The following is a 19,575-nucleotide window of genomic DNA, read 5'->3' on the forward strand; positions in this document are numbered from 1 at the left end:
TAAAAATGTTTATTTATAACATAATATAAAAATAATGTGAATATTTAACATGAATATGAACTTTAACATAAGGTTAATAATAATTTTGTTTATAATTTTCATTAGTCAATATTAAAATCTTTGAAATTTTTTTAATTCTATTAAAATTATATGATATTTTATAATTGATCAATTTATTTTTAGTAAAAATGCGGGTAACGGGTACGAGTATGGGGACCTAGGTACCCATAGGGTATGGGGACGGGGGCAAAAGTTGTTACCCACGCGGATATGGGGATGGGTACGAATATTTTTTCAATCCGCGGGTATGAGAATGTGTACTATAGTACCCTACCCATACCCTACCCATTGTCATCCCTAGTAATGTGTTAAATCATCCTACTACACTCCACTTTAATGATATAAGGTGGAAAAATTACTGATCCTATTGAATGTTTGTGTGAAATTTTTTGACATATATATATATATATATATAACATGTCCATTAAATTCATTATAATTTGGTTGAATTTGAAATAGTTTTTTGTTTACTTATTAAATTAATTAAATAAATAAAAACAAAACATTTCAAATGATTTGATGGCATTATCGGTATTACAGTAAATGCCATTGATCATAAAGTAATTTCACCCAAATCATTGCCTACAAAACCCTCTCTCTTTCATTCTCCCTCTGCACAGTCACAATTCACAAACAGAAACAAACTCTCACCAACAAAAAAATAAAAACAGAGCAGTTAGTTAACAATGAGAACCCAACGCTCTCACCATTTCCTTCTATTATCAATCCTGTTCTTCGCATCAACATTCTCATTTCTCCGATTAGCAACCGCCACCGGAGCAGATCCTCCAACCACCGGCAACAACGACGACACCGAATACATCCGTTCAAGTTGCAACACAACACTATACCCTGACATATGCTACACTTCTCTCTCTCGTTACGCCAATGCAGTTCAACAAAATCCAGGCCAACTCGCTCGCATCGCCATAGCAGTAAGCTTCTCCAAGGTTCACCGTACCGCATCATATCTCTCAAATCTCACTCGCGTCGCTGATTATAGCGGTAACTCACGCGCCGCACTCGCTCTTCGTGACTGTTTCTCAAATCTAGATGACGCCGTTGATGAAATCCGTGGCTCGATTAAACAGATGCGTCAGTTAGGAGCCGCCGGAAGTGGAACCAATTCGTTTCTTTTTCAGATGAGTAACGTTCAGACGTGGATGAGTGCGGCGCTTACCGATGAAGAAACGTGTACGGATGGATTTCAAGATGTAGAGGATTGTCCGATGAAATCGGATGTAGAGAAACGTGTGACGAAGGTGAAGAAGTTCACGAGTAATGCTTTGGCACTTGTTAATGGTTACGCTAAACAAGGAATGCCGTGAAATTGTGACCGTTTGATTTGATTATTACTTTTTCTAATTTCAGAATTATTGTTGTTGAATTACTGTGTAGTGTGTGTGTGAACAAGAAAGATGTGAAATGAAATGTGAATGATGAATGTAAATTTTGGTGGTTTTGATTTTAGCTTTGTTTTTAGCAAAGAAAAAACAAACACATGTGGCTTGGCTTACACAGGATTTCTGTGCAAGAATGGAGAGTGTAGATATACAAAAAAAAAAAAAAAACTAGCCACAGTTATAATGTATTGTGTGAAGGTAAAGGCGTTTGAGTGAGTTTTTAATTTGTTGATGGTTATTGATCCTTTGAAGTTAAGAAATTAAGATGAATATTGTTAGGGCCACTCTAATATTGTGTTATTTATTTTCATGGAATGGAAGGTCATAACTGTAGATGAAAACGATATTAATACAAAAAATTGACGTTATTTTATATTCCTTCTATTTTTTCTTTTTTTTTCATTATCGGTATTCGTGAACGGCTTAATTTGATTTAGAAGTTAGTTGTAATATCGAGTGGTTTCAATCATCTATCAATCGTAGTTACGGAGGTCGAATCGTAATTCTCCCTACCAAATCCAGATACAATCACCACTGAACCAACTAAGATAATTATATTTGAACTTTGAAGTGACAAAATTTGAATTTAGTTAATTGTGTTGTGGAAATTTAAGTTCTTCACCTAGACTTTAATTTTACCTTAATGAGAAACAATCTTTTAAACTTATTTTCAATGATGCATTAACCCGTTTTAGGTTGATTTTAAATTGTTTTAACTTATGTCTAAGTTTGGCAGTTCGTTTTATCATTAGGTGCCTACCAACATTTATCTTTTCTTTTTGATAATTAAACTCCATTGACACTCCTGTCATTTAGGCAAGACAATGTAATCTCCAACTGCTTGTATGAGTCCTGGTATTGACGGGAAAATTTTGCTTTGACCAGGTGCAAATTTGGAATGATAATGTGAGGACATATATTAGGTAATTATCGTTAATGACCGTCGAAATAATAGTTGAGAAGCCATGATTGATTGTAGATGTCAATTATTTCGATGTCGGTCATTATGGAAGGGTGACTTCCTTAACCCTTGGGCAGAGAGATGCGACTTTGGGCTTGTATCCTGATGGGCGGAGTTCGGCACATATGAGGGCAACCCACCTCTTGGATTCTTAGGTCCTATCTAGAAGAACTAACAAGGTTGGGTATTGTTAATTTTAAAAACAACCTTGCCCGAATTAGAAAACTTGAAATTTAACACTTATGTGCGTTAGTATTTTTAAATAAGGGTCATGCTAAACAGTGCCCCTGGGGCACTTGTTAAACATACCAATAAAGGAAATAAAAAATAAAATTAATATTAAAAAGAAATTTTTTGATACCTTTGAGATATTGGATGCACACATTTCGAGGCATAATTTCTATTTTTAAATGCTTAACCAGTGTCCTGTGTCCCGGGGGCATTGTTTAGCATTTTCCATAATATTTATTACTTCATTTGCGGATAAAAAATATGACCTCCATCAAATGTGGAGATGGGATTTAAATTTTAACTCTAACAATAAATAAGTGCGGAGAACCTCCATCTAGGGTCGGGGGCAGGGAAGGCAAAATTCATCTCTATATTCACCCCCATTGCCATATAATCGGGGCTGTTTGGGACTATTTTAGGACGTTGTTAGTTACTCTTTGTGTGCCAATATAAATAGTTTTCACCATATTATACAAATTAAAAAATATAATTAATATTTAGTAAAAAAAAATTAATGTTATATAGAAAAGAAAAATTATGTGTTAGTTTACAAAATTGTCATTCATTTAAAAAATGAAAATGATAAATTGAATAATTGAAAGAATGCGTAATAAATAATTAAGAGAATTTTTAAAAAAGTGTTAGTATCATCTAGAGAAGTGTTTTAAGAAAAATTGAAAACAATGTTACAAATCCTTTTACAATTTTAAAATGTTATAAATCCACTTTGGATCAACTAAAAGTTTAGGAGGCCTCTAATCACAATTCATAGACTTGGGCAACTGAATTTAGTTTGCAGTTCATGTAATAACACAATCACTCTTATTGTGAGTTATGATCAACATCATCATTATATCGAATTTTAGGATATTTTCTTCAACCATATAATGGAATAACATGATTCAATAAGCAATTGCATGATTTGGAGGGTCCACGTCATTTTTTATTAATTGGACTCCACTGTTTTTTTTTCTTTCATAGAATTGGATGTCTATGATTGATCTTCGTGATAATATTGTTTCCCATACATGAATATTTCCCTTTTCAATTCAATTATGATGTCTGTACAACCTTGTGTTTTTTATTCATAGTTTAAACAAACTAGTTATAAAAAATCGCATGGCATGAAGATAGATATGAATGAGACAGGGGTCCTACAGTCATAACTTTTTATTTGATCAGATCAATCTTTCAAATAGAGAATCCACATAAGAGCCATGTTTAGTAAGTAAAATTAAAGAGCATGTTTGACATTGGATGATCGACTGAGTGACTCTAGACAATACATCCAATTAGCTAATAGCAATTCATAATAATCGAATTTGAATTTGAATTACTGTAAAAAAATAGAAAAAAGAAATAGAAAGAAAAAAAAGTTGAAGAGAGAGAAGAAATTTAGTGGTTGAGACTACCATTTGAGGGAATGCAGTTAAAAATCCACCGGAGACAATCCATTCCCGGTTAGGGATATATATTCACATCTCGTGATGAAGGAGTGAGTGAAAAAGTTGAAATAACATGTCTTACTAATGTTTTTACGTTTTATTGTAAAAAAAAATAGTTTTCAAGTTTAATCTTTTTAATGTGGTTGAAATGTTTAGGTGTTAAGATTTTTAAAATTCTAATGATATTTTTTTTTTGTTACAATAGGGGGCTAAACTCAAGAGAAAGAAGTACAAAACGACAATGATTCTAAGGGTAGCAATTCTCATTACATCAGCAAATACCAACGAACTCAATCTAAGAAGACATTGATCATACAACGAAGTCCTGGATGTGATCACAACCCATATTAGTAAAAGTATCTGCGCAAGCATTTGTCTCAAGGTAGAGTAAAACTTATAAGAGATTATTATGATTAAAGATGATGAAATGAATACATGTGATGCTTTTATAACTTATATAGAGCTAATAGAGGAAAAATTAACTAACCACTCACTTAATTAACAAACTAACTAATTAATCAAAACTCTAAAATAATTACTATTCTCAATGTTATGACTTTAGGGAAACATTCACATCTCGTGAGGGAACATTTTATAAAAATTGCTTGGTAAACAAAAAAAAAAAGGTTTTAAATTATTATGAATTGCTATTAGCTAATTGAATTTAAATTATTATGAATTACTGTTTTAATGGTTGTGATGTCATTGGATGATCGACTGAGTGACTCTAGACAATACATCCCCTCCCTAACCCTAAACATTTCAACTACATTATATTAGCCGTAACATCTCTCACCCAAAAATTGCATGGTCAAAAAAAAACATTAAAGAAATAGTTATGAGAGTGACAACAGTAGATAAGGTTGGGAAATTGTTTGGCTTATTTGATGTATAATAATTTTGGAATTGAGCTTGTAGACATAAGCATCCCGTGAAACAAAGGAAAAAGACTAGAAACTAAGTAGGTAGCAAGTGAGAGTGTGACAAATTAACCATCTCCAAATATAGCTATTTATTTAGCATAAATAAAAGCCACATACAAAAACAACACTTTAGTTTATAATATTTTTCTCGTAGACAGCTTGTTAATTAGTAGTTGCTCCGCTAGCAAGAGGAACGAGACAAAATAGTGTTGCTTTTATGGTCCCTATATGAAAATCTTGTTGCTATTGATCTCACAAAGAAAAATGAAATTTTTGTTGCTATACTAGCTTCACGGATTGTAATGATCGATTATATATGCAACTTATTAATTCAATCATTGGACTTTGGTAAAAAAGTTCTAATAAGATCAATTTTTTTTTTTAAGTATGTTATTGGTGTAAAAGTTTTAGCAACTTAATCTCAACATAAATTGACCATTTTAGTGGAATCTCATCTCTCGTCGATATTTTTCTATTCACAAAACTCGAACTAAAAATATTGTTTAAAAGATCTTAGTCCAAATTCAATCGGAGTAATATAATTAATGTAGATTGAATGGTCTTTAAGTGCTTGGAAGTGTTTTGGACTAGACCAATGCTTATGTTTGCCCTCGTGCTCGGCTCAAACTCAAAGGACATGACAAGTTCACTTTGGGAGTGCACAACTCCACTAAATTCCAACAGGCAAAACAATCCACATTCGTAATATCCGTTCCATCAATCAAGACCTTAATGATCTCGAATCCCTCATTCCATTGATGAGGATCCCGTAATCACCTCCTCTCATTAATGAATGAACTATGCGTTAGACCTATATTAATCCTTCCTAAGAATGTTCGTAGAACTAAACTTCCATTGATGGTACACGATTCTAATTCTTAACTCTAAACTTCTCACTTCATATTCTCATACTCATTTTTGTGTCAAAATATTTGTAGAACCCCCCACCACTAACATTAACTTTGACGAATCGCTACTCAACAAGGCTGCGGATTGTTGAAGAACTTACCAAAATTTATACTCTATAGTTAGAAAACAGTAATGTAATTGTTAACTATCTACCAATAGATCGTGGATAGTGTTGAGAATATTCTGGTAAGCATTTCCTAATTGATATGATAATATAATAGCGACACGACATTGTACCTAAAAAAAGCAAATAATAATAATAGAGTCACGAGAAACACATTGCGTCATTCACATAATGTTAGTTTAGTCACAAAATAAATGGTGCAAAAATATTTTTTTCCTGCATATTAAAATGAAATGATGCCACAATATTCCAAACATCGTCCATATTTGTTGCTAGTGATCAAGTTTGTTTTTCAATTAGGGAAGCAAAATTTATTTTTTTGCGGGTCTACATGCATGAAATAAAATTAAATTAAATGAATGGCAACAATTTTAATAAGTTTTTGCAAAAGTTTTATATGTTGGTTTAAGATAACATAGTAACATTAATAAGTTTGTGACAAAAGTTTTATATGTTGGTATAAAATATTGCTGTAAGTACTGGTTTAAGCTAACATCTAGAAGATTAGTTTTTTTGCTTTGTTCTTTTTTATAATTTTTAGTTTTTGAAGTTTTGTGATGCTATGTTTTTAACTGTAGCACTAAATTTTCTATTTTTTCAGCAACGATATTTGTTATTTCTGTAGAAATTAGTAGTTTTTTATTTACGTTGGAGGAAAGTGGAAAGCTGGTTTGAGAAAAAGCATGTACATTTTACCCATTAATAATTCTTACCTATTTTTGGAGACAAAAAAGAAAACACCCAATGTAGTTTCTTTTTGTGCCCTTGTATTTTGTCGCGAGTCCGTTGAAATGATCAAAATATCTCTTCTGCTATTTAACTTGCGAATTGTATTTTCTACTTATCATGCGAACATCCTCTTTATACATAATATTTTTAGGATTTTACACCGTTAGCTACTTAACATGCGAACTGTATTCTCTACTTATCATACAAAAATCCACTATACATAAACTATTTAGGATTTTACACTGTTTCTACTTACACATGAGAATTGTTTTCTCTGCTTATTATGCGAACAACCCTGTATACACAAAATTTTAGAATTTACACGTTCACCTTCTAGAAAGTGTAACCTATTTTGAATTATAGAACTTAAAACATGTTTTTACGACAATTTTATGTTCTTAAATTATTTACACTAGCGGGCCAGGCAGGCGCGTTCCGCGCCTGCCTGTGTCTAATTTATGTACCAAAAAAAAAAGATATGCCTTATGTTATGGTGAGTTTGTTAATAAAAGATTTTTGTTGCTACTAAACAAAAAGCAAGGGTAATGTTGGTATTATGAAAATTCTACCCCAAAACTCATGTATTTTTTTTATATATTATAGTATAGAATAGATATAGATGAAAAAATCATAAAAAAAGAAGAGATGAAGTTAAGGGCAATTATGGAATAATAAAAAAACCATAAAGGAAGTTAAGGGCAAAATGGACCAAAAAAAATTCAGCCCAAACTCCCTTATCCCCTTTATATATTGTTATAGATTATAGTATAGAATAGATATAGATGAAAAAATCATAAAAAAAGAAGAGATGAAGTTAAGGGCAATTATGGAATAATAAAAAAACCATAAAGGAAGTTAAGGGCAAAATGGACCAAAAAAAATCCAGCCCAAACTCCCTTATCCCCTTTATATATTGTTATAGATTATAGTATAGAATAGATATAGATCAAAAAATCATAAAAAAAGAAGAGATGAAGTTAAGGGCAATTATGGAATAATAAAAAAACCATAAAGGAAGTTAAGGGCAAAATGGACCAAAAAAAATCCAGCCCAAACTCCCTTATCCCCTTTATATATTGTTATAGATTTAGATACTGACGTTCCTCAAAATTCTCGGGCTAAAGCGATGCCAAATATGACACCTAAAATTATGGATCATCTCAAGAGAACAATGTTTTTTTTTCTCCAGATTTTACATTTTTAATTTTTACAACGTCCGCTATTTAAATAGTGAAAAGATTTTGTAAAAGAAATAAATACTGAAAGAGGTAAAAATAAAAATACCGGTGATGCACATGAAAGACAGAGGCGCGAAAAGAAATCCACAACACCCACAACATGTGGGCTAGTTTATCCGAAAGAAACCATGGAAATGGCCCATTATAACTCCAGCAACTGATAAACAATTTCAAACAATTTTTCTTTTTCTTCTAACTATGGGATCAAACCAAAGATTGATATCATATAGAACTAAGGTGTTGTTTTTTTTAGAGATTAGCATAACCGAAATCCATAAATTGGAAAGTAAGGTCATCAGAGTTTAAACTAGAAAAAACTAGAAATTGGAATGTAAAATGAAATCCAGCAAGGTTGGGTCTGTTGGAGGATTATAAATTGAGTTCTCAATTCTGCCATGGATTGCAGCTTCGTCTACCACCGTGCCATGAATCGCAACTTCGATCTTTTCTCCGTCGTGCTAGCCTGGATGTACTTCTAATGACGAAATTTGAAGAAAAACACTTCTTTTTTTGCCCTAAAGGTTAAATTTGGACAAAAGCAGTTTATTTTAGCCTCATTGGGCTGCTCCGGATTGGCACTTGTCTTTGCTTGTTCTAGAAACCAAAATTTACCCTGAATTTATATTAGAAAAAATTCGGTTTCTGCAAATCGAATTTTTCTACCATGACAAAATTGAAATATTGGAGTATAAAAGAATCACGGGTCGGAAGAGAAAATATCATGCACATATATATACTTGTAAGTGAGCAGGCTTTGCCAACAATGTCTGTGAGAGTGTATTGTTACTATTTATCTACATCAAGTAAAGAAGATATAGAGACTTGATACAAATCCAAAATTATTCTCGTCTCACCCAAACGTAACAGAATTTGCAGTTATGGTCTTATGGATACACATTCTAGGCTGGTTCAATTTTGACGTGGAAAACCTTTTTTGACAAATTGGATGTTTTCTCATAAATCAAACTCAATACGGGATTGAGTCGTTTGATACCTCAACCAAATTGGTCCAGCTATTAAACAAAATAAATAAATAAATGCATATACTCATTAATTTTATAATTTTTGATTAATATTTTTGTTATACTTGACAAGACATTGCATTATATATACATGAGACCGAAATTCGAATCCTGATCATCTTTCTTGACAATTTTTTTTAACCTCTTCTTTTATTTTTTATGTCACTGTTTTAACCTCTTCGAAAGTTTTATTTAATATCCTTTTTCATATACTTTGGGATAATCTTTTATTCTAATATATATCTGAACGGGCTGGTAAGAAAAATCTTATTTAGGTAAGGAATGAGAATTCACTTTTGAACCACGACAAAGATCATTTTTTTTCTTTGTTAGGACTTGATCGGACGAGGGGCAAAACTTGTCCATGTTGCCACATATAAGAAAAATATTTTAAAACTCGGAAAACTAAATTTTAGTCTGAAAACTACATGGAAAATAGATTCCAAAAAAATATAAATTTTGGAAAACGTTTTCTAAAAACAATTTATGAGGATAAAATTGAAATTTCAGGAGGCCGGAAGAAACATGAGAGGTGGAATGCGAAAAATTCCCTTCCTGCATCAAGTTAACAAAAGAAGCCCAATTAAATAGACCCAAAGTGGCGCCATGGTCCAGCCCAAAATAAAAAAAAAGGTATTATCATTATCTCTCCCATTCATTCTCAGCGAAGAAGAAAGAAGAAGAAAAAACATGTCTGTATTCTTAAAAACACTACCTTTGATGGTCCTTCGACCTAGGCCATCGTTTTTCTTCCTTTGTAGAACCGTTTCTTCTGTTTCCAACACTATTCCAACCTTAATTTCTAGAACCAGAACTAGAACAGTTTCTTCTGTTTCTGCTTCAATACAACAACCACTTCCTTCTGTTACTACTACTACTGAAACACTCACTTCCGATGCTAAACCACCCGTCAATGAATCTCTTCAATGGGTTACAAGGACTCATTTTTGTGGTGAATTGTCTTCAAATGATGTTGGTAAAAAGGTTCGTATTTGTGGATGGGTTGCACTTCATAGAGTCCATGGTGGACTCACTTTTCTTAATCTTAGAGACCATACTGGAATTGTTCAGGTACTTGCATTGCAATTGGTTTCTTATTTAACCTTAAAGATTCTATTTTTAATTTCTATTACTAATTAGGTGTTGTTTATAATTGAGAATGGTGTGTGTGTGTGTGTGTGTGTGTGTGTGTGTTCTAATTGAGTTTGAAATTTAGGTTACAACCCTTCCAGATGATTTTCCAATTGCACATTCTGCTATCAATGATGTTAGACTGGAGTATGTGGTTGCCATTGAAGGTGTTGTTAGGTCTCGTCCAAATGAGTCAATCAACAAGAAGATGAAAACCGGCTTCATCGAGGTAAATATATCATTAATCAAGACAAACTAGTTCTGTAGGACCATGATAAGGCTTGTGCATTTTACATTTAGATCCATTATTTATAGTTTGAATATAGTGATGAGAAAGATAGGCATGGATGTTACCATAGTAATTAGTGGCCTTAAAATATCTTGCTTGATTCAAATTCCAATAATTATGTTCAGATGAGTGATGTTTAAAAAGAAGCCCCAAGATATGCATGTCCAAGTCAATTTGTAATGGCAGCACATCATATTTTATTACATGTGCACCGTATTCATGGACATGATATATGGTAGCAACCAAAACACTAAACATAGTCCTTAATGCAGAGATTTAAAACATTGGGCTGAACATCAAAAGTCATGAGAAAAAAGGAGGATTAAAAATATTAATTTTAGTTACAATGCTTATGTCATAATAAAGTGGGTTCCATATGTATGACTTGTATTTGCAGAATATATACTAACCACTATTAACAAAATAAGTTGAATTATTATAAACATTGATTCAGACAATAGTTTTATTTATAGAATGAGACACACTGTTTGTGACATCAGAAAGTGAAAGTATGTGGTTGCCAACAGTCATTGCTGCCAATAGATTTAGCTGATAAACTTGTATGACCATCTTTTGAACTTTTTATGCATGATCTGACTGTTGAGTTGTTGTACTCAATGTAGTCAGGTTCTCGCACCGGGTCTTAGGTTCTTACGATCCTACGAGCTCGTGAAGGCCAAACGAGCTTAGAACCCATGTAGGTTCCTTTTTTGATCTGTCTGTAGTCAGGTTCTCGCACCAGGTCATAGGTTCTTACGATCCTAGAGGTTTTTCTTTACCTGAGCTCTAGACGGCGTCGTTGTGAACCTCGCCGGCGGTTAGTGCATGTTTGTTCTCACTCCTTTCTCACTTTGGTTCACTCCTCTCTCACTTTCAACCATCTCTTTCACTCAAACCTCTGTCCTACATGAAACCCCTCGGTTTTCATTTTGTTTTTTTTTTAACCCTGCTGATGCTTCTTCCAACCCTCTGTTATGAACTTATGAACATTTGGAATGATCTCTATGAAATATTAATTAATTATGTTTCTTTTGTTTATGTATTATATTTTTTGTGTGTTTATGTGTATATGTATATATGTGAAGTTACAATTTTACCCTTAGTAGGATCTTACGAATCGAGCTACGATCCCGATCTTACGATTCTCAACCAGCCTACCGATCCTACGTAGGATCTCGAACCTGACTACATTGGTTGTACTTGTACCATGCTTGTGCTTTCTTTTGTTTAAGTGGTCCATCAAAAAGTTCTTTTATGGGTTGGTTGCAATAAAGATTATTAAAACTTAAAAGTGATCCCAATCAAAATATCATAAAATGATAATTTGTCATGTTTACCAATGGAGCTTGAATAATATGTATGACAAACCCTGTATTGTCATACATAGTTCAACAATAGATACAAAAGAAATAATGTCTATCTAATGTTCTAATCTCGAGACAGTTGTGCTATTATTGGGTGCAGAAAATTAATAATAGAATCTAACTTTAGTTCAGCATAACATGCAGAAACTGACATTGCAGATTTTGTGTGTAGAGAGGAAAGTAACATTCAGTCTATAGAAGTCACGATTACCCTTTGGCCAACCAGATTTAGTTTATCAAGTATGCAAAAATAATTAAGTTTCAAGAATTTTTTCATGTGAGCATGCTGCAACAATTACTGTGTAAAACATGCTGCAATCCACTATTTTGTTTGTATATTTGATTAATCTTATTGGAGCATACCAATTAATCAAATGTACTGTCTAACCATGCGAACCATGTGCTGGCATGGAAGCTGCCTTGTACCAATGCCAATAGATGAAGACACAAGTAGTCATGAAGCCACTTTATACACATGATGTGGCATGGAAGCTGCACATTTATGTAGTAAAGGAGCAAAAAGAAAGCGTGTCATTTCATTGGTCACGATATATTGAGCGAAATATTATTTAAAATTATTCTATTATCTTTTATAATTTAGTATGATTTATTTTGCTATTTGATTCACAACAATTTGGTTGTCTGATCTCCGATGTTTTAATTTTGTTGCCTTTGAAGAAATATGCCTCATTGGCATCTTTACTTTGATGATATGATTTTTGTAGTTTGAAATGTTTGATTCATTTACTGTTTTCTTCCTGTCTATCAAAATTTCATATTCATCCTTGTGTTGCAGGTTGCTGCAAATGAAGTTCAAGTGTTAAATTCTGTGAATGCAAAGTTACCATTCTTAGTTACCACAGCAGATGATGCAAAGGATTCTCTTAAAGAGGAAATCCGTTTAAGGTAGTATTTATCAAGAGTTGCATGGTAATTGTGAATGCTTATTTATATTTATGTTGGTTGGTTTCTCATTAAGGTCAGAATCTCAATATTTTTAGGGTTTATCAGATATTTCCTATTAATGCTATTAATGCTGTTGTTGATGCTATCTATTTAGTAACTTTCATTTCAGATATACTGTTAATTTTGGTGGAAATGAGAGAGAGAATTTGTGTAGGGCCTATCATAAATTTTCATAATACCTATTCTTATTTGTATTATTATGTAAGTGTGTGGAAGGTTTATTGCTTACAATTACTAATATGCAGGTACCGATGTCTTGATCTAAGGAGGCAACAAATGAGTTCTAACATATTGTTGCGGCATAAAGTGGTTAAACTCATGCGAAGATATCTAGAAGACCTGCATGGTTTTGTGGAGGTACTATCCAGTAGGTTCATCATTTGAGTGATCAAGTCTCTTACACACCGTACTTTGGTGGTTGGTATTTGGTATTCTGTGTTCATCTTTACCTTTTTTTTTGTTCATAAGGTAGATTGAAACTCCAATACTGTCTAGATCCACACCAGAAGGTGCTCGGGATTATTTAGTTCCATCAAGAATTCAGGTATTTAGATTTGTTCACCTATTGCATGAGATTCTTATTTCATTATATTTCTCTAATATATTAGGTTAGTCTTTCTTTCGCTTTGTTTAGTATGGTTTTAATTACAATAGAGTAAATAAGTCAACATGACAGGCCTTAAACATATTGGTCTCTTCAAAAGTCCATTCAGACAAACACACCCTATATGTATATATGTGTAAAACTGATTGCAAAAACTGTAGCAATTTCCCATAAGTGAGTTGTCTGTATAATGCCACCAAATAAATTTTATTTTATTGCCATGCCATCTTTCATGAGCAGAGCATTGTTAAGATAAGATGAAAAGCAATATGGATGTTTTATCTGTTTTATTACGAGATGTATTTTTTTTTTACATTTTGTTGATTCTCTGTCGCATGAATTATGAAGCCAGGAACATTCTATGCCCTGCCACAAAGCCCTCAGTTATTCAAACAAATGCTAATGGTAGCTGGTTTTGATAAATATTATCAAGTAGCACGGTATAATAATCTTTTTATTTTTTTAAATCTATTTCTATACTGGCTTTATACTATGGGGGGGTTGTAAAACCAACCCTTTTAAAATAATCCATTTGGTTTTTTGTGCTTTGCATAAAGTAAGGAGACAAATTACTTGTTTTCATAAGCTAAACCAATATTATAATTAAAAGAACTGTGATGCAAGTGACTAACTTTGTTTTTTGATAAAATGCAATTTACTTTTTGCTAGATGTTTTCGAGATGAAGATTTAAGAGCTGATAGACAACCTGAGTTCACACAACTGGATATGGAGATGGCTTTTACTCCTTTAGAGGATATGTTGACTCTTAATGAAGAGTTGATCAGAAAGGTTAGTTTATACCATCGATAATGATACTCCTTTAACAAGTTAAAAAAAATCCATTTTATACATAATTTTGAACTAATGAAAGCATATCAGATAAAAATTTGGAATGGAGGAATAAGATATTAACAAATGAGAACTTCCTTTGATGATTTGAAATATCAAATGATATCATTAAAAATTTAGAAGCAGGTATTGATATATTGGTTGAGAAATTATAAAAGGGATATGGTTGACAAATGTTGAAATGCAAGGTGTTAATGTTGGTAAATATGTTTGATAAAGATATTTTGCGACATGGTTTTACATAAAAGAAAACTATACAAATATTTTGAAGTTGGAGATTGTCTGAGGAGCACAAATATTTTATGGCTATTTTGAAATTGTTCATCTATTATATCAGAATATATGCTCATTACTTTGTATAAAATAGGAATTTTTTTTTTTTTTTTTTGCAGGTTTTTCTTGAAATTAAGGGAGTGGAACTTCCAAACCCTTTCCCTAGGCTTACATATGCTGAAGCAATGAATAGATATGGTTCAGACCGTCCAGATACCAGATTTGACCTCGAATTAAAAGATGTAATGATCTTTATTTCACCTCCGTAGTACTTTTGTGGTTTCTACCATATGGTAGTTACTACTTCTCTTATGTGTCCACGTTTTTTTCTTCTTTTCATTTGATGTAGCTTGCTGTAGTCCTGTGTTGAAAATCACTGTTACTTTGTGTTGCAGTAACTAACCTAGATGTTCATCTTGCTGAGATATAACGTTTCATTGGCTGCAGGTATCTGACATTTTCTCAGGGTCTTCCTTCAAGGTTTTTTCTGATACCTTGGAGAGTGGAGGAGTTATAAAAGTCTTGTGTGTACCTTCTGGTGCAAAAAAGTACTCAAATTCAGCTCTTAAGAAAGGTGATATTTACAATGAATCTACCAAATCTGGTGCAAAAGGTTTACCTTATCTCAAGATCACGGAGAATGGTAAATAAGGAATTTACTATCAATTCTTAATTTTATTATATTTTTTGACATGTTTGTTGTATTCGATTGCTTATTGTGTAAACCTTTGATTTTAGGGGATATTGAGGGAATTTCTGCTTTAGTGTCAAGTATGGATCCTGCAACTAAAGAGGATTTGTTAAGGCGATGCTCTGCAGGACCGAATGATCTGATTTTATTTGCAGTTGGTCATCATGCATCTGTAAATAAAACTCTAGATCGCCTTAGAATTTATGTGGCACATGAGTTAGGTTTGATCGACCATGTAAGTTGGTATCTGCTTTTTAGAGGAAACAAAATCCTATATTTCTCCATTATCTATTTCACTTACACTATCTGGTTATTTTTGTTTGAATTTTAGGGTAGACATTCAATTTTGTGGATTACCGACTTTCCAATGTTTGAGTGGAATGATTCAGAGCAGAGGCTTGAGGTCAGTTTTGTTTTCAATAACATCCAAGAATGCATTTTTCAATATATAATAACAAGTCTAGGTTTAAAATTTCATGATTGTCATTACAGTTAATCTGGTTATCTTTGTTAATATTCTTTTCATAACTCTTAATTATGGGTTAGTGCAGGCTCTTCACCATCCTTTCACTGCACCAAATCCCGAAGACATTAATGACCTTGCATCCGCTCGTGCATTGGCTTATGACATGGTTTACAATGGCGTCGAGGTAATTCACATTTTTTTTTAATCTCAATTTCTCGACTGATGTCTGTACAGATACCTCAAAATATTATTTTTTCTGTCAGATTGGTGGGGGGAGTTTGAGAATTTATAAACGCGACATACAACAAAAGGTTTTGGAGACTGTAGGCATCTCAATGGAGCAGGCTAGTAACTGCGACTCAATTCCTCGTCTTATTTATCTTTCTCATTTTGTTTTTATTTTTACGTATTTAATAAATGAGTTGATGTTGGCCGGAAAAAATTAGACTAGAATCATGTATTGTTTATTAGCTTCTTGTGTTCCATTTGTTTTGTAGCCATAGCTTCCACTGTGTTGTTATTAGAATAAAAAGGTTTAGAAACTTTCGTTGAATTATCTTACCATCATAGTGTAATATTGCAATTCAACCAAAATTTAGGAGAGCAGGAAGTACTCTTGGTGTCATTACAAGATAGTACTACTATCCTGATAAGGAAAATGGTATGGAAAATCCAAGCCTATGTCAATTTTACTAAAGGCTTTCCAAAACAGAAGAAACAAGAAAGTAGACTGCGCAAAAAAAAAAAATGATCAAGTGGAATTACTATACATATGCGCTTGGGGTTACATCACATGGGAAAGCGATTGATTCGTTAGATCTTTAATGTCTGCACAAAGAGGGTTCTTTTGAGGTTCCTCATGGCATGCTTTGTATTCCTGCCCAATCTTTGGGAACTGGTCGCAGTACTGTGCAATTAAATAGAAAATTAAAAGTTGGTTTGATACATTTGTGGATTTAGGTTGAAAGTTTCTGCATGGCCTTGCACCATTGCCACACATTTACTTAATATATCTATACTTTTCATTTTGCAACAAGTATGTTTATGTGAAGTGCAATTTTGACTTATTTTTCTTATGTGATCTGTGACACGCTAGATCTTACTGGTTCTTTCATTCTGGAAATAGGGTAGAAAAATGCTTATGTTTATAATGCGTTTGAAGGCATGTGTGGCTTCGACTGATCTGAATTATGCATTATAATTTCTTTTTCAGGCTGAAGCAAAGTTTGGCTATCTTCTTGAAGCACTTGACATGGGAGCTCCGCCACATGGTATGTACACTTGTAAATATTCTAAAATGGTTTAAAGCCCTATTCCTCCCTTTCTTGTGGTGAAACTGAATACTATGTTACTAGAGTAGCATTTGTTTGTGAACAACCATAGGCCGTTTTTCTTTATTTATTGAAGTAGCGGTTATAATAATTGTGATGTGCGGTAATGGCAGTTTAGACAAAAGTATTTCTTTTGCACTGCTTTCATTGCTCTGTTTGAGAATTTAAGTAATCGCAACACAGTTGTGTCAAAAAAAATAAAAAAGTAATCGCAACACAGTTGATGTCATTTAGTATTATCACTGATGCACAAACAAAGTATTAACACTGATCCTAAAAACAGGTATATGACTATAGATATGCGATAAATAAGACATCAAACACCTATTATAAACCAAACTTATGTTGAAATCACAGCTGCTGAAACAGAAAAAAGTTCAAGCAAATTTATAAAATGATGTGACATTAGTTATAACTTGTAAGTAAAGAAATGATATAATATTACCTTCCCATTACCACTAAACTGAAAGCAACATCTAATATTTATCAAGTTACGATTTAATCAGCGTATCTGTATTTGAACAGCACTATTAAAACATGAGGCGCACTGATTGTATCTCAATATGTTTAGTAGCCGTTGATTTTATTGATGATTGTTATTATATATCAAATGCAGGAGGCATAGCATATGGTTTGGACAGATTGGTTATGTTGCTGGCCGGGGCAAGTTCTATCAGGGATGTCATCGCTTTCCCAAAAACAACTACTGCACAATGTGCCCTCACAAGGTCACCATCAGAAGTGGATCCGCAACAGCTCAAAGATCTTTCAATTACTACGTAGATAGGTATTCAACTCTTCATAATTTCTATTGCTTATACCCAATTTTGTACTCTACCAAGGAATAGTTTATATTTTATGTACACTTAAATAAATTAATGTGTATTTTTAGGAGGGGAATGTAAACCTAAATTTTCATTTTGTTTTTTGTTTATCGCATTTTTAAAGCAATATACAAAGAGAATGAAGAAAACTATTATATTCTGTAACTTACGAGTTAAGTCAACGGACTGGGATTTCAATGTATCATGAAGGAGATTCGCTGTTACAACATGTGTATCCGGTGAATATAAAATCTGGTATAGAATAAATTAAACTTAAAGCTTAGTATTGAGTATGTTGAATCAATTGTTTTGAACATTTTCTCTTTGTTACTTCTTTGTAAGAGAATAATTGATTACCACCACACAACTTTTCCACTAACTAATTCTATTCTCAATTCTAAGTTAGCTACTTATGCCAACTTGTTCTCTATGCTTGTATGTATCAACTACTTTTGGCTTGTGTTACATCAATAAGTTGTAGTTACTCAAATTTATCCATCAGTGGCGATTCCTTGCAAAAGCAGCACTGAAAATTTACCATTTCACAATTGTGTGTAAATAGAAACACCAGTTAGTTCATGTTTGAATTCACCTTTTGGAAGAGTCAAAAGTAGGAATGAAGAATTCACCTTTTGTCAAAAAAAAAAAAAAATAGTAATGAAAAATTAAAATTGATTTTAGTTTCTTCGAAGATTCTCGATTAGAATTGATTCTAACTTGAAGTAATAATTTGTAGCTTGTTTTTAACATGATTTTTACATTCAAATTTATTAAATTCACTATTTTTTTTTAGTATTTATTAAACTCAAGTTTATTATTAAACTCACCTTCATTTGGACTTATGGGACACTTCTTACCGAATTTAAACTCACTTTTATTATTAAGCTCAACTGGCAAATATGTCGAAATTGTTAGGCCGGACGTCGTGACCCGGGTTCTCATAATTATGTGAGCTTAATTTCGGTGGATTACCATTTCATCTAAGACCGAAAAAAAAGTAAGAGGTTTTGCCAATAAAGTTTGTGTTAGTTGGTAAAGAATTTATTTGTATTCACTATAGTTCGATGTCCATACCAACTTACAGAGCGAAACATTTCATTTTCTTTCTATCATAATAATTCACAAAATAAACGTGGCATAATATTTGCTTTGTTTTATTGTAAAAATAAAAATAAAAATTGCTTTGTTTTAATTTGTTGTTCAAAGAGTAATTAACTTGGGTCTATAAAGAGCCCTAGGAACTAGTCCTATTTCAACACATAGTTACTACAAGAGTAACTCCAAAACTGTCACACACAAAAGAAATGAAAGAAAAGAGTAACGCCAAAAGTATAGAAAAAGAGAGGAGACATATCTCAACAAAGGGTTATGGATTTGTGGTTATGTATAGAAACTTGGATTATGAAGACAAATCATAATTTAGAATTTAAAGTCAATACATAAAATTTGTTAGTAAGTCTTAATCATACTTTGCTTTTTCATTTAATCCGCTTATGCTTCCACTTCCCTTGAAAAATAATTTCAATAAATTATTATTGCTTAAGTGCAAGAATTTCTCTACAGCTTACCTAAGGTAAGGACAATGACAATTATTTGATTTGACTGGTGTGTCATATATGTTAAGCATGAATTAATTAAAATAATGTGACATTATTACAATTGAATGGTTGAGAATGCTTAATAAAATTGTTTTGTTTTCCACTTTATGAAAAGTGCATACCTATCTATCTATCTATTATGT

At 32.5% G+C, this 19,575-nt stretch overlaps 2 protein-coding genes across 2 annotated transcripts; both read left to right on the top strand.

Moving 5' to 3' along the window:
- The first annotated feature begins 658 nt into the window (after positions 1 to 658).
- LOC123913659 (pectinesterase inhibitor 7-like) lies at positions 659 to 1,753 on the top strand. Its single transcript, XM_045964466.1, has one exon. It carries the CDS (start codon positions 747 to 749, stop codon positions 1,386 to 1,388), a length of 642 nt encoding a protein of 213 aa, XP_045820422.1. The 5' UTR covers positions 659 to 746; the 3' UTR covers positions 1,389 to 1,753.
- Positions 1,754 to 9,702: 7,949 nt separating this feature from the next.
- On the top strand, positions 9,703 to 18,264 carry LOC123913660 (aspartate--tRNA ligase, chloroplastic/mitochondrial). The gene is made up of 15 exons (XM_045964467.1): positions 9,703 to 10,116; positions 10,262 to 10,405; positions 12,626 to 12,735; positions 13,041 to 13,152; positions 13,268 to 13,339; positions 13,748 to 13,839; positions 14,069 to 14,189; positions 14,642 to 14,764; positions 14,970 to 15,165; positions 15,261 to 15,448; positions 15,545 to 15,616; positions 15,765 to 15,863; positions 15,943 to 16,023; positions 16,893 to 16,950; positions 17,627 to 18,264. The coding sequence occupies exons 1-15, from the start codon at positions 9,736 to 9,738 to the stop codon at positions 17,791 to 17,793; spliced, it is 2,016 nt and encodes a 671-aa protein (XP_045820423.1). The 5' UTR covers positions 9,703 to 9,735; the 3' UTR covers positions 17,794 to 18,264.
- The last annotated feature ends 1,311 nt before the right edge of the window (positions 18,265 to 19,575 follow it).

This window comes from Trifolium pratense, linkage group LG3, assembly GCF_020283565.1.
Source record: "Trifolium pratense cultivar HEN17-A07 linkage group LG3, ARS_RC_1.1, whole genome shotgun sequence".
Lineage (NCBI taxonomy): Eukaryota > Viridiplantae > Streptophyta > Magnoliopsida > Fabales > Fabaceae > Trifolium > Trifolium pratense.

What these genes read in the sequence shown, in the direction of transcription:
- LOC123913660 (XM_045964467.1), top strand. Translation starts at nt 9,736, where the DNA reads ATGTCTGTATTCTTAAAAACACTACCTTTGATGGTCCTTCGACCTAGG. An exon ending in ACCTGCATGGTTTTGTGGAG is followed by an intron (nt 13,153 to 13,267) that starts GTACTATCCAGT and finishes TTCATAAGGTAG; the next exon opens with ATTGAAACTCCAATACTGTC. An exon ending in AAATATTATCAAGTAGCACG is followed by an intron (nt 13,840 to 14,068) that starts GTATAATAATCT and finishes ACTTTTTGCTAG; the next exon opens with ATGTTTTCGAGATGAAGATT.
- LOC123913659 (XM_045964466.1), top strand. Translation starts at nt 747, where the DNA reads ATGAGAACCCAACGCTCTCACCATTTCCTTCTATTATCAATCCTGTTC.